Source organism: Neopelma chrysocephalum, unplaced genomic scaffold (genome assembly GCF_003984885.1).
Source record: "Neopelma chrysocephalum unplaced genomic scaffold, ASM398488v2 Primary Assembly neopelma1_139, whole genome shotgun sequence".
In the NCBI taxonomy this organism is placed as follows: Eukaryota; Metazoa; Chordata; class Aves; order Passeriformes; family Pipridae; genus Neopelma; species Neopelma chrysocephalum.
This window is the reverse complement of record NW_020897801.1, coordinates 860183-872703: the sequence shown is the minus strand read 5'-3', so window position 1 is coordinate 872703 and position 12521 is coordinate 860183. Positions and strand designations below refer to the sequence as shown.

The following is a 12521-nucleotide window of genomic DNA, read 5'->3' as shown; positions in this document are numbered from 1 at the left end:
TTGGGGGGGAAGACATAAGATTTAATTTAAATTTTTTATTTATTTTTCTGTGCTGATCTTAGTTTAAATCAAGTGTTAGCTAGTCCAAGGTCCCCTGGTAGCATCTGTGACATTGAAGTGCACCTAAGAATTTTCTAGATTCACCTTATAGTTTTTGTCTATCTTCCTCCAGCAGTCTACACCAGTACCATACTTGGAGTACATCTTAGCACAACAATGCTGGATTTTATCTTAATTTTTAACTATATATGGTTTTATCTGCTAGTAAAAATGTTGCATTTGGAAGAATATTGAGGGGAATGATTATTGGATGTTATGGGATGGTGTTTTCTTGCAGAGCAATAAAGGCCCCCCAGCAAAAGTTTATCAAAACTGCCTAGTCACAGTAAAACTTTATTTTCATGAAAATCTCAGTCAAAAAAGGTCTACTCAGCTATAGAGACAAACAAATTTGGTAAAAAGTCTGCCAAGCAAAGGAGGATAACATGGTACATATCTGATTACTTAAAACACTATTTGGCTTTATGCCTAACAAGATATACAAGAAGAAATGTGCCAAAAACTGAGTTACTGCCGGTGCTTCATTTTGAGCAAAAAAGCATTTAGTAAAATTAATGAGTACAACAATGTGAAATGTAGCTGTTACCATTGCTGTCACCCCCTTCCCTAGTCACCTCCCCAGAAAATCTCATCGAACATTTTTTCATTGTTCCCTGCTGCTCTGCGTTTCCATGCGGATTTTTGTTTATATTGTGCTCCTTCTAAATACCAACAACAACAAAAAAATAATAATAACAGCAGTACTGAAATTTTTTCAATAGTACTGAAAAAAGAATTCTGATGATTCTAGGAATTTCATTTATATGTATAATAACCTAAACCAAATTTGAACAGGGAGAATATACTGAGGTATTTTGGTTGCTTGTGTTTCAGGGAGTAGATTTCACTCTTTTTCATGGTGGTGGGGTTGGTTGCATTGGTAGTTGTTTATGCCAACTTAGTCTCTTTACCTTAACCTTCAAGAGACACACACACACAAATACACACATACACACACACATATATATATATATTCATTGAAGCTGTTTGTGTGCCTGGCTCCTGGTATGTCAGGCCTTAGTTTCATGACTGTCACTGGTTCCTACAAGGTCTTGGGCAATTGATTTAACCTTGGTACCTTGGCTCCCTGTGCCCATGCCTCCTCAGCACATCCCTAGGGGGAAGAGCACAGAACTGCTTAATAGCTGTGAAATGCTGTAGGTACTCAGCTGGAAAAAGCTGCATGAGTGCATAATGCTCATTGGCTGCAGTGAAAAGACCACCCTGGAGTGGGTGATACCAGAATAATTATTCTTCCTTAAGTCTGCAGTAACAGTTTATTTAATGAAGAATAACGATGGAAAAGTAAGATGAGAATTTAAGTGTCTCTTGCCACCAATTGGCCTCGTGTCTCAGTGTGGCATTGATCTCCTGAGGACCACGGCTGCCTGTGGAGAGCTGTGCTGTGCTGGGGGTGGGAAAGGGGGTGCATGGTGCCATCTCCCCTGATGGGCAAGGGCTGCTCTGGCACCGGGAAAAGCGCATTGAGGGTTCCCACTCAGGTGAATCTATCTTTGCCTTTCCATTCCCGAATCTTAAGATCTAGCCATACACACAGCTCCCACTGGAGGGGTTTCAAGGTGGAGTCAGTTCAGCAATGAGGGCTTCAAATGGTGGTGAAACAACCACCAGAGAGTCCAGTGAGGCTAAGGCAATGCAAATAATTTGTGCATGAAGTAAAATGAGCTCCTGCTTCCAGGATGTCTTGTGATGTAAGGTATAAGCTAGATGACACTTTGGATTTTTTTCAAAGAGGTCTTAATAATACAGTTTTAAGGAATATTCTATGGTGTGAGGAGTTTGGTTTTAATTTCTTTTCCTAAACCTTCAGTCCCCTGCACAAGTGTCTCTGAGCGCCAGGTCAGATACTTGGAGGTAGGTTTTTCTGTAGCCACCCAGACAGAGATGAAAAAACCAAAACCAAATAATAACCCACAACAAAACAAACAAAAAAACCCCACCAACAAATAAGGCTTAGAGATTTGGCAATTGCTTTTGAGTCTCAGCCATTCTAACTTGGGCAACAGGATGGTGGTATAAGGAAAAGATACAGAACGAGCAATTTCAATATTATAATATCCAGAAATTAACTGTTTAGCTTCTGTTCGTTTGGGGGAATGGTGATTAAAATATTTCTTTCTTAGAAACTGAGCATCACTGCTGGATCTAAAGTGGGTTTTTTTAAAAAGAATTTCCTAAAGCCTTGAATCTTCTTATATATGTCCTTGTGATAAATTGTAATGTTTTTTCTTAACTAAATTCCTTAATTATACCAACAGCACACTCCCTTTTACATTTCTTCATTGACTATAGTCATGTTCAGTGAGAGAGGGACATAAATGAGCCACTTGATATTATGATCTTGCAGTAGAGTGATAATTTTACTTGTGAGGCTTTATCTCATAACAGACAGTAGTTGGCTAGCCAGAGGTTTCTGGCTTCAAGTGTACACCTAGAACAAAAGCTCAAAGCAGTTTTGCAGTGCAGTTTATTTTAAAGCTGTTCAGCCATTGTTTGTAAGTTGTGTTGCTGAAGTGACATCTGAGAGATGACATGGACCTTGCCCCGCAGAACTGTTTTCCTAAAGAATATCCACTGCAATATTAATGCAATGGGATGTCACAGGATAGAAATTCTTTTCTTCTTATCCTTTTGATCTCTGTGCTTATGTATTTGAAATGCAGAAGTTATTAACTTTTCATAGCAGAACCACGGGCACCTGAGGATGCGGGAATGCTGACAGGGACCCTGGGGGTGCAGGATTAAGTGAGTGGGCAGTACCGCTGATGACACTAATCCGCTTTGTGGCTTTGTTTCTCTTTTGTCTTCCAGCCTCCCGGTGTTCCTGACTACCCTCCGTCGGATGGGTATGCATTCAGTAACACAGTTTACAAAAGAGGGCCTCTGCTGGACCAGGGGGCAGCTGTTGCTGCCTTTAAGCAAACTGTTAGCCGACATGTAGATAGGTAACACTGACTCGACGGCGTTCGTGGTGCTGTGGAAAACTGTCCCGACTTATTGCTGTTGGGGTGGTGGTGTCTGTAATTACCTCTGGTTCTGTCTGCAGCAGTTCATTATTTCTTTTCAGGGAGTGATTCTGGTTAGCAGTGTGTATTCTGCCTTTGCTGCTTCTCTAAGGTGCACCATTAAGATTCTTTTAATGCAATTTCTACGAAACTACCCTGTTTATCTGTGATGTTAAATTGATGCTGCTGTCAAAAATGATATAGTGGAATTCCAACCCAATTGCAAGTGCAGAATCCTCCTATTAGGGCTCAAATTTTCATTCTGATTTGCTTCATGTTTTTAAATATACTCTTTGCTCTTTTCAGAACTACAAAGAATGACAAGTCTGCTCTGAGATTCACCTGTCCTTGTTTTGATTGATTGTTTGATTTGCTTAGCTGCTCACTTAGTGCTCCATAGTCTCCTGCTTTTTGTTTTCTAGGCTGGTGTATAAATACAGTGACTCTTTGTTTCTTCCATTCTTTTTCAAATGTTACAGAAAATGCCCTGAAATGTTTGCACGGCAACCAGTGTCTTTTTGGACATCCTCCCCCCTTCATTTTAGCCTAAAACTGAATAACTTGACAAGATCAAGTGCAGTGATCCTTGGCCTTGTCTGTGGGGAGAATTTCTACCAGCACAAGCTGTGGAACTAGATCAGTAAAGAAGTGTTGGAATTGCTCCCCCATGCCAAACCATATTCCATATAAGCCATATGAACAGTATTTTGGCTTATGTACCATGGAAGATGTTTAAGCTAAATTTTTAGGATCAGATTGCTGATCATTAACTATTGTGATGAAAACTCTTGCATAATTCCTAGTTTTATTTCTGCTTTTTAGCAGTGTGCTAAAAGATCCTGTTATCAATCTGCATACATCGAATTCCCATGTGTTGTGCAGGTTGAAGACTCAATTCTTTTCCTGAACTTTGGACTTACTCTTTATAACAAAAACAGCAGAGTAGTCATCTCTCAGTTGTTTGCTCAAACTTGGTTGTCTGTTGTATTCTTGTCTTAGGACCAGTCAGCTTGAAATCTAAATGATTTGTACCAAAAATTCCTCTCTCTTATCTGTAATGTGATAAGACCTGTTTTGTCCTTTCAGAGCAAGAGTATTCTATGTAAATGTTGTTGCCTCTACTTCAGTTTAGAGAATGAGTCTAATTTCATTGAACTGTTGATGATATCAGTGTATCTGGCTGCAACTGAAAGTCACCCAAGCCTCCTTTGTGGCAGGTAAAGAGAAATGGGTGTTTCTAAGAGGCAGTTCATGAAAGGTGAAATTAGTCTTTTGAAAACTATGAAATGGGACATGCTATAGTGGTACCTGTTTCTCACCACTGATTGTGGGAAGGAGTCTAGATGGCTGGTACTGATGCAAACATCCACAGTGTGCCCCTGTCTTACAATGCTTTCAACATGAAATGAGCTTCCGTTTGTTAATTAGCTCTTGAGACACATAAAACAGTGCTTGGTGGGAGCTCATTTAAAGTTACATTTTGAAGCGTCTGTGAACAAAGAGGAATGGGTTTGGGGGAGTAGTGAGAAATTCATGCTGACCCTTTCTGTCATTATTTGCTGGTCCTTGATCAAAGCTGGCATTCCTAATGAGCAGCCTGAAGGTAGTGACCAAGCCACTTGTCCCTGTTGAGGGACAGGTTAGGTTACACCTTGTCCGTGAAAATTTTAATCACAGGGAATTTCAGTGGGACGTATTCCAACATGCCAGGACCTCCAGTAAGTAGTGCTTTCCTTGGGTGATGTAAATAAAGTGTCAGAATCTTAAACTTTCAGTGTGATATTAGGAATTTCAGGAACTCCAATGCTGAAAGAGTACTAAATAATTTTCAGCAAGTTTTGTGGTGTTTCAAAGTTTTATGCTGTGTAGTTTGGTTTTGTGCTGTCATTTGAAGGAAAGCTCTCTGAAAGTCTGTGCAACCCCCTAGGCTCTCAAGAAGAGTGCACTGGAGAGCAAAGGGGTGAAATTGTGGTTTATCTGATAGGCAGTAGGAATCACAGGAGTGGATGGATGGATGGAGGTAAGTGTTCATAATATTTGTGTCCAGGGTAAACTGGCTCTTTAGGATAGACTTGAAGAATTAGTCTCTTCAGAAGCATGCAGCCATTGCCTGGCCCATGTTCTGGGCATGTTGCTAAAAAACTAAAATGTAGATGTTTATTTTAAATTCTTCCTGAGTGATGTTTCTTGAAGGAATCAGAATATGGACAATCAGTTGTGAACAAGGTAGGAAGACACAGTTATTGAAATCACAGAATTGTAGAATGGTTTGGGTTGAAAGGGGACCCTGAAGATCAATCATCTCGTTCCACCCTCCTGCAATGGGCAGGGACACCTTCCACTAGACCAGGTTGCTCAGAGCCCCATGCAGCCTGGCCTTGAACACCACCAGGAATGGGGCATCCACAACTTCCCTGGGAAACCTGTTCCAGTGCCTCAACACTCTCACAGTAAAGAATTTTTTCCTAATGTTGTAATAATCTAAACCTGTCCTCTTTTAATTTAAACCCATTCCCCTTTGTCCTGTCTCTACATGCCCTTGTAATAGTCTTGCCCCATCTTTCCCATAAGGTCCCTTCAGGTAGTGGAGGGATTTTGGAAAGACAGCCTAAAAGTAAAAGCACTGTCAGAGCTGAGATAGTAAGAAAGGAGTTCAAAATTATATAAATTTTAAGTGGGTGGCAGAAAAGATTGGATTACTCACACATTGTTGAGCCTCATAACAGCTATTCTGCAGGTTGGGGTCCATCCCCTGCTTTTTACTCTCTCCTTAAACACTTTTAGTGTTTTGTCTTTCTCTCAAAATAATCTTTCAATCTAAATATGACTCTTCCTTGGTTCTGCTCTTCAAGTCAAGTGAGACAGTTCTCCACAGCCATGCAATAGCCAGGTAACTGCTGGACTGCTCAGGCACACCTGGGACCCACGGTTACACAGCGCCAGCATCAGCAACCGTCTGCATTTGTATCCCCGTGCTGTGATGTGTGCAGCATTTCAAGCCATCAATTGCTGCATGCTTTCATTAGCTGTTCAAATATGTTTATTTATTTTATATTTTATTTCATATTTATTTAAATTTATTTTATATTTATCTTATATTTCATATTTTTTTTATTTTACTATTTATTTAGTTTGTTTTACTGCCTGGTATGGATTTATGCTGTTTGGTGTAATTGGCGATAAGTGAATAATATTATTGGGGGTGGTTTTGGTTTTTTTTTTGGACCTGTTTTGAGTGGGCTGGGAACTTCTCAACTTGAAGAGGTACTACGTCAGAAACCCTAGTAGCTTCTTAACCACAAGCATTCTGAATGGGTCATTCTTCATGCAAACAGAAAGATACAGAGCTAAACTATGGTATGCTTTGTTCTGCCATGAACCCAGTTTGTCACTGCCAAGAAATTATTTCTCATTTTTAATTGATGAAGTAACCTGAGGTTGTTAGAGTTGATGGTATCTTATGGTCAGTTAAGAAAACTGATCTAACAGTAGGTGAGTGTTTTTTAGAGTTTAATTCCATTAGGGTTTATGGCAAAAATTTATTCATCTATTATGAATTTAAAACAATTTATGATGAACACTAGAAATAAAATTTCATACAAAGCACAAGCTATCAATTATATAGTAAGTATAGTAATTTGTTTCTGTAACAAATGATTGTTTAACGTTGTGTAGGAAAACAAACTAAATATAGTGTACATATTTATTTTAAAACAATGGCACCTGCTAATCTAAGTTGTTATCATACGTCTTGCAAGCAGTGAGCTGACAAAAGTTATTAGTTCTTGAGGTCCATGTAGTTCAACCACCTCTTTCTTTTGTTTTATTTATTTTTTACTTCTTTTTTTGGCACTTAAATCAGTATATTATGAATAGGCTGTTCTACAGCAGCAGCATGTTATGGTTGAGAGGTGGTTTTTTTAAAAAATGTTTTGCAGGTTGTTGGAAGAGGGCATTTGTGGTTTTGTTTGCTTGAATGTCTCACTGAACAATAGTCTGATCTTTGCTTTGCAGAAACTATGAAGCACACAATAAAGCACAGAGCAAGAAATATGCCAAATGCAAGTACGAATTTGTGGCAAGAAACAACAGTGAGCTTTCTGTCACGAAAGAAGAGATCGTAGAGGTAATTTTGTTTGCAAAGAGAACACGAATTTCTGGTGCTACTCAAAGCTGAGAGTACCTTTTCTGTGGACAGTGTGGCTGTCCTTAATGTTTGCTGCAATGTGTTTGATTTATCTCCCTCAATATGGAAAATTCAGTTTAATTTGTTTTGTGTCGTTTTTGCAAAGGGTGCTGTAGAGATCCATGCTAGGAATGTATTTGTGTGGGTTTTTTACATCGTCTCTGGTGATGCTTTTAAACATTTAGTAGTATTTAAGGAACTGGCTCTGGCAAACACTATCTGTGTATGCACTGGGTATAGGGACAGACCGTCCTTTCCGGGAGGAGTTGATTCCCTGAAAGCAAGATACATTTGGAATGAAGGGAGCAACGAAGACGGAAAATGTTGTGAATGAGATTGTACAGCAGGTAGTCAGATTCTGGCTTTTCCTGGCCATCCTACTCCAGTTCTATGTTTACTCAGAAGTACTGTCTCTCCAAATTTGTACTCTCCTAGAACAATGCCCTTTTACTTGTGTTATTAATAATTATTTAGTCCTTTTGTTGCCAGCATATAGGTTGTAGAGGTGCCAGCCTCTCTGTGCAAGTGCTTGATTTTCATTCCCCTGTGTCTGATCCATCACATGTCTGAGTTTACAAAGCTTCATTACGCACTTCTCTTCCATGTCCTTCCTTGAGAGCCCTGTTTCGAAAAGTGCAGTACAACCATGTAGAATTAATAATGATGATAATCAAGGACGCTACAGAGGTTTCTTAGGGACATATCTCTGTAAGATCTGTTGGCAGCCACAGAACCTGGCAAAGTTTTGAAATTATGCACAGCCTAAGCACTGGCAGGAGGAAAGTCAGAAAAAATATGTAATTAATTTACCAAATTATTTCAGATTCTGGATGACAGAAAGCAGTGGTGGAAGGTTCAGAACAGGAGTGGCAGCACAGGCTTTGTGCCAAACAATATTTTGGACCCTCTGAGGAGTCAAGAAGGTGGTCAAGGATGGCCGGAGCCTGTGTATACCCGCACCATTCAGGTACTGTCTCCTGTTGGGAGCAAAACTTTCCTTTGAAGTGTGAATGTGTGCATGTGGAGGAGGAAGAGGTTCACAGCAAGGTTAAAGTTAGTTGCATGTTCCACTGATATGTCAAAAAGAATTTACATTTCTTGTACAGCATGAGGGTGATTTCTGTATTTCATAGAGTCCAACTTGAGAATAAATGTGATAGAGACACAGCAAAATGTTTTATTTTGTTTGTTTCCTGATTATTTGCTTAGGGGTGGTAATTTGAATCCTAATGGATCTTTATGTATTTATTTTAACTGCAAATATCCTTTGTGGATTGATAGCTGTTGATGCCAAAGAAGGAGTTTGAATTATTTAAGGTAGGGTCATCTTTGTTTCTCCTAGGAGAGTGAACTGTAGCTTTTCTTTTTATTTTCTGTCTTTGTGTGTCTCTATCTCGGTCTTGATTTTTTTAGTTATTGTAATTTTGTAGTCATAAAAAAGGCATATTTGCTTTTGAATTCGCAAAGCAGGTGTTTTTCAATTGCTTTGTCTGTGCACCAATAGCACTCTATTATCCTGACCTAATTCTGGTTTTCTTTCTTTCATGTAGTGGTGTGGAATTAAGATTTTTGTTGTTGTTGTTTCTTTTACGTGTTCAACAGAATTACAGAGTAAAATACTTTAAAAAAAAGTAATCTTATGTCAGTGCAATTGTCCACCCAAGTAAGGATATACAGGATAAAGTTGTACTGTGTATTTTTAGACAAAATTTGAAGGGAATCAGAGGCTGCTTAAATAAGAGGTTCTATTTTCTAAGACCTGTTTCTTCCCTTTTATTTCCAATGATCTTGAAAGTTTAGGCAAACAAGCTTGGATTAAGCAGAAATTCCAGGCCTGCCTCTGAATCAGACTTTTTAAGTCCAAATGCAACCCAAATTTCAGTTAAAACTTGAAGTTTAATTTAATCCAATATTCATTCCTTGTCCCTGCACATAGCAGCTGATGACTGAAAACCCAGAAATGCCATAATGTTTTGCACAATAATGTAGTAGGCCTATCTTGAGCTTGATGGGCTTGAATCAGACCATTTCTGAGCTTTCCTATCCATAATTGTTTGCCTGTAATGTGTTGGCTCATTCTGAATTGATTATGGTTTTGCCTGTCTGCAAAATGAAGCATGCCTCTAGAGTGCTTTTCAAATCCTGATTTAAAGATCTGACATGTTTTTTAATTCATGTGCATGTCATTTTGTGTGTTTGGAATTTGCCAACAAGTTCTGAGCAGACCAAGTACAGTTTTGAGTAGAGGTTCTTACACTGTTCTTTGTAATGCACTGCAGGGTTTGCAGTTTTCTGTTTGAAATGATGACAGGACATGGCATATAATAAAATAGTCATTTCCACAAAGCACTCTCCATGGACCTATAAAAATTAGGGTCAGAGAACAACATTTAACATAAGTTTGTTTCTTTACCTGCTGGCAGGTTACTCCCAACAGCTTGATCATATTCAAATATGAGCTTGAAATACTGTGAAATTATTTAAGAATATAATGGATTGCACAAGATAAATGGAGTCTTTACCAAGAATGTCAGTAATGTTGTTCCTCCTAACTTCATGGTGATTATTATAATTTTAGCACTCCTGAGCCCGCTCATTTGTCTGTTCTCCTGTGGTGGATACATGGTTCATTTGGGATCTGTTTGCATAACTCTATTTATTTTCATAACAGCGCTGTGAGACATTGCTGCTATTTCAGAAAGAAATGAGGCATTGAAGGGATGACTGCCTCGCCCAAGGTCAGGCAGGAGAGCTTGTGGGTAGAGCAGGAAATTGAAGCGGTTCCTATCGTTGCCTTTGCCAGACCCTGAACATGAGCAGGCTCAGCACCTGGTGCTGTGCGGCTTTTACCACTCTCCTAAGTCGTCTTTGGTTTGCAAAAGACTGCCTTCAGTGTCCTGTCTGCTGTGGTGTGAGCTGCAGACATGAGCCGGCAGTGTGCCCAGGTGGCCAAGAAAGCCAATGGCATCCTGGCCTGGATCAGGAACAGTGTGGCAGCAGGACCAGGGAAGTGATTTTTGCCCTGGACTCAGCACTGGTGAGGCCACACCTCAAGTGCTGTGTCCAGTTCTGGGCCCCTCAGTTCAGGAAGGATATTGAGGTGCTGGAGCAGGTCCAGAGAAGAGCAACAAGGCTGGTGAAGGGACTTAAAAGCACAAGTCCTATGAGGAGAGGCTGAGGGAGCTGGAGTTGTTCAGCCTGGAAAAGAGGAGGCTCAGGGGAGACCTCATCACTCTCTACAACTCCCTGACAGGAGGTTGTAGCCAGGTGGGGGTTGGTCTCTTCTCCCAGGCAGCTCTCAGTAAGACAAGAGGGCATGGTCTTAAGCTCTGCCAGAGGAGGTTTAGGTTGGATATTAGGAAAAAATTCTTTACAGAGAGAGTAATCAGGCATTGGAATGGGCTGCCCAGGGAAGTGGTGGATTCTCCGTCCTCGGAGGTTTTTAAGATGAGACTGGATGTGGCACTCAGTGCCATGGTCTAGTAACCATGGTGGTAGTGGATCAAGGGTTGGACTTGATGATCTCGGAGGTCCCTTCCAACCCAGCTGATTCTGTGATCCTGTGATAAGTGCTGTGTGCAAGGTTGATGTCTTCGTTTACAGGCTAGTGGCCGTCAATGCACTGGTCACCAAAGGATGTTTCCAGATTACTAGGAAGGGTTAAGGATTCCACTGAAAGACATAATTTTTTCATTTGATTATGCTACAGACAGACACCCTTTCTCTGAGAGGTGGATACCTCATGATCACAATTATTCTCAGAGATGCAAAGTTTATTTTACTCTCACCGTGTTCCCTTTCCTAGTGACCTCTGAGCCCACACATTTGTTTAGATCCTGATTTTTCACTCAGTCCCTTTCAGGATCCAGGTCTCAGATCGTTACATGAAAGCACTAAGGTGATACTTGCAGGGACATTGCCAGCACTATCCTAGATAATTCATCATCCTTCTGAATTGGAGGCTGTAACATTGTCTGTCTTCTGGTCAGTCGAATTAGTTCCAGGCAACAGTATTTTTGCTTGTTTGGTACTTTTGTACTTTTAGGAGAACATTTTGGTGAATTCTTCTGTTTTCTACTAATGTTAATTATTGTTTATAAGAGTTTTCTGTGGTGTTGGTCATTTAATCTGCCTTTTAATTTTGAACCAACAGTGGTATTTCACCATCTCATTATGTATGAATATAAACAGTTTCTCAAGCACTCTGATTTCTTAATTTCTACAAGTATTGCTGGTGAACCTATAAAATAATTCATCATAGTATTTCCTATTTACTGTGCATTTTATTACCTTTTTTAATACTGTTGAAAACAAAATTTGAAGAATGTAATTGGGATAGAGGTGTGTATCTTGGTGGGCATGTTAATTAATCTCCTGACACCCTTTGTGAGGTGAGACAGTTGTATTATCAGTGATGTGTATGAAATCCTTAGGCATAAAGAGTAAATGTTAGGTCAAATGCAGTCCTGTAGTCTTACTTTAAAAAAACGTGACTGTCCACAGTGACAGGGTATGTAAGAAGCATGTCTAAGGTAGGTAAACACCAAAACAAAGGTCTCCACCTCATTTGGGACAAGTGTCCTTTGCCTTTCTTGGTGATCTACCATCAAAACCTTTCTTTCAAGTCTCTCTGTTTATCAGGTCACCAAAAACACCCCTGTGGGAAGTTGTTTCCCCTCAAGCACAGAGTTTGTGACTCCAAGTTAGTGTCATAGTGTCATACTCATCTTTTGCCAATGGGTATCCTTCCTGCAGATCATGAAGTGTTTGATAATGAAGAGATGCACATGCCAGGTGTTCATTTTGCAGTAGCCAATGAGATGTCATAATTCTCGACTGAGGGACAGTATCTTTTTTTATCTCATTTCATATCAAATTCTCTTGAAAGCTTCCATCAGACCAAGACTTATTGAGGGCTTTAAAAAAGAAAACAAAAAATTCATTCCTGTCCAGTTCAAAATAGATCCAATCCCAAATTATGGGGTGCCACGTATTACACAAAAGTGTACTGAGTAGTTGTAAAAAGGATTTGATTAATGATAAGACTTGAAAGTCCCCAGTTTGTCTATTCCTTCTTTCCTCCTTCTTTCCTCCTTCTTTCCTCCTTCTTTCCTCCTTCTTTCCTCCTTCTTTCCTCCTTCTTTCCTCCTTCTTTCCTCCTTCTTCCTCCTTCTTTCCTCCTTCTTTCCTCCTTCTTTCCTCCTTCTTTC

The 12521-nt window shown here is 39.8% G+C and overlaps 1 protein-coding gene across 6 annotated transcripts in view; it reads left to right on the top strand.

Moving 5' to 3' along the window:
• Positions 1–12521, top strand: part of EPS8 (epidermal growth factor receptor pathway substrate 8) — a 137115-nt gene that overhangs the window by 109398 nt on the left and 15196 nt on the right. For 5 of the 6 annotated variants that reach the window (XM_027699737.1, XM_027699735.1, XM_027699733.1 and 2 more), the window contains 3 exons: positions 2932–3065; positions 7140–7251; positions 8135–8278. In XM_027699737.1, the coding sequence (XP_027555538.1) occupies positions 2932–3065; positions 7140–7251; positions 8135–8278 (390 nt within the window). The remainder of the gene's footprint in view (positions 1–2931; positions 3066–7139; positions 7252–8134; positions 8279–12521) is intronic. The other variant, XM_027699739.1, reaches the window with a different exon arrangement.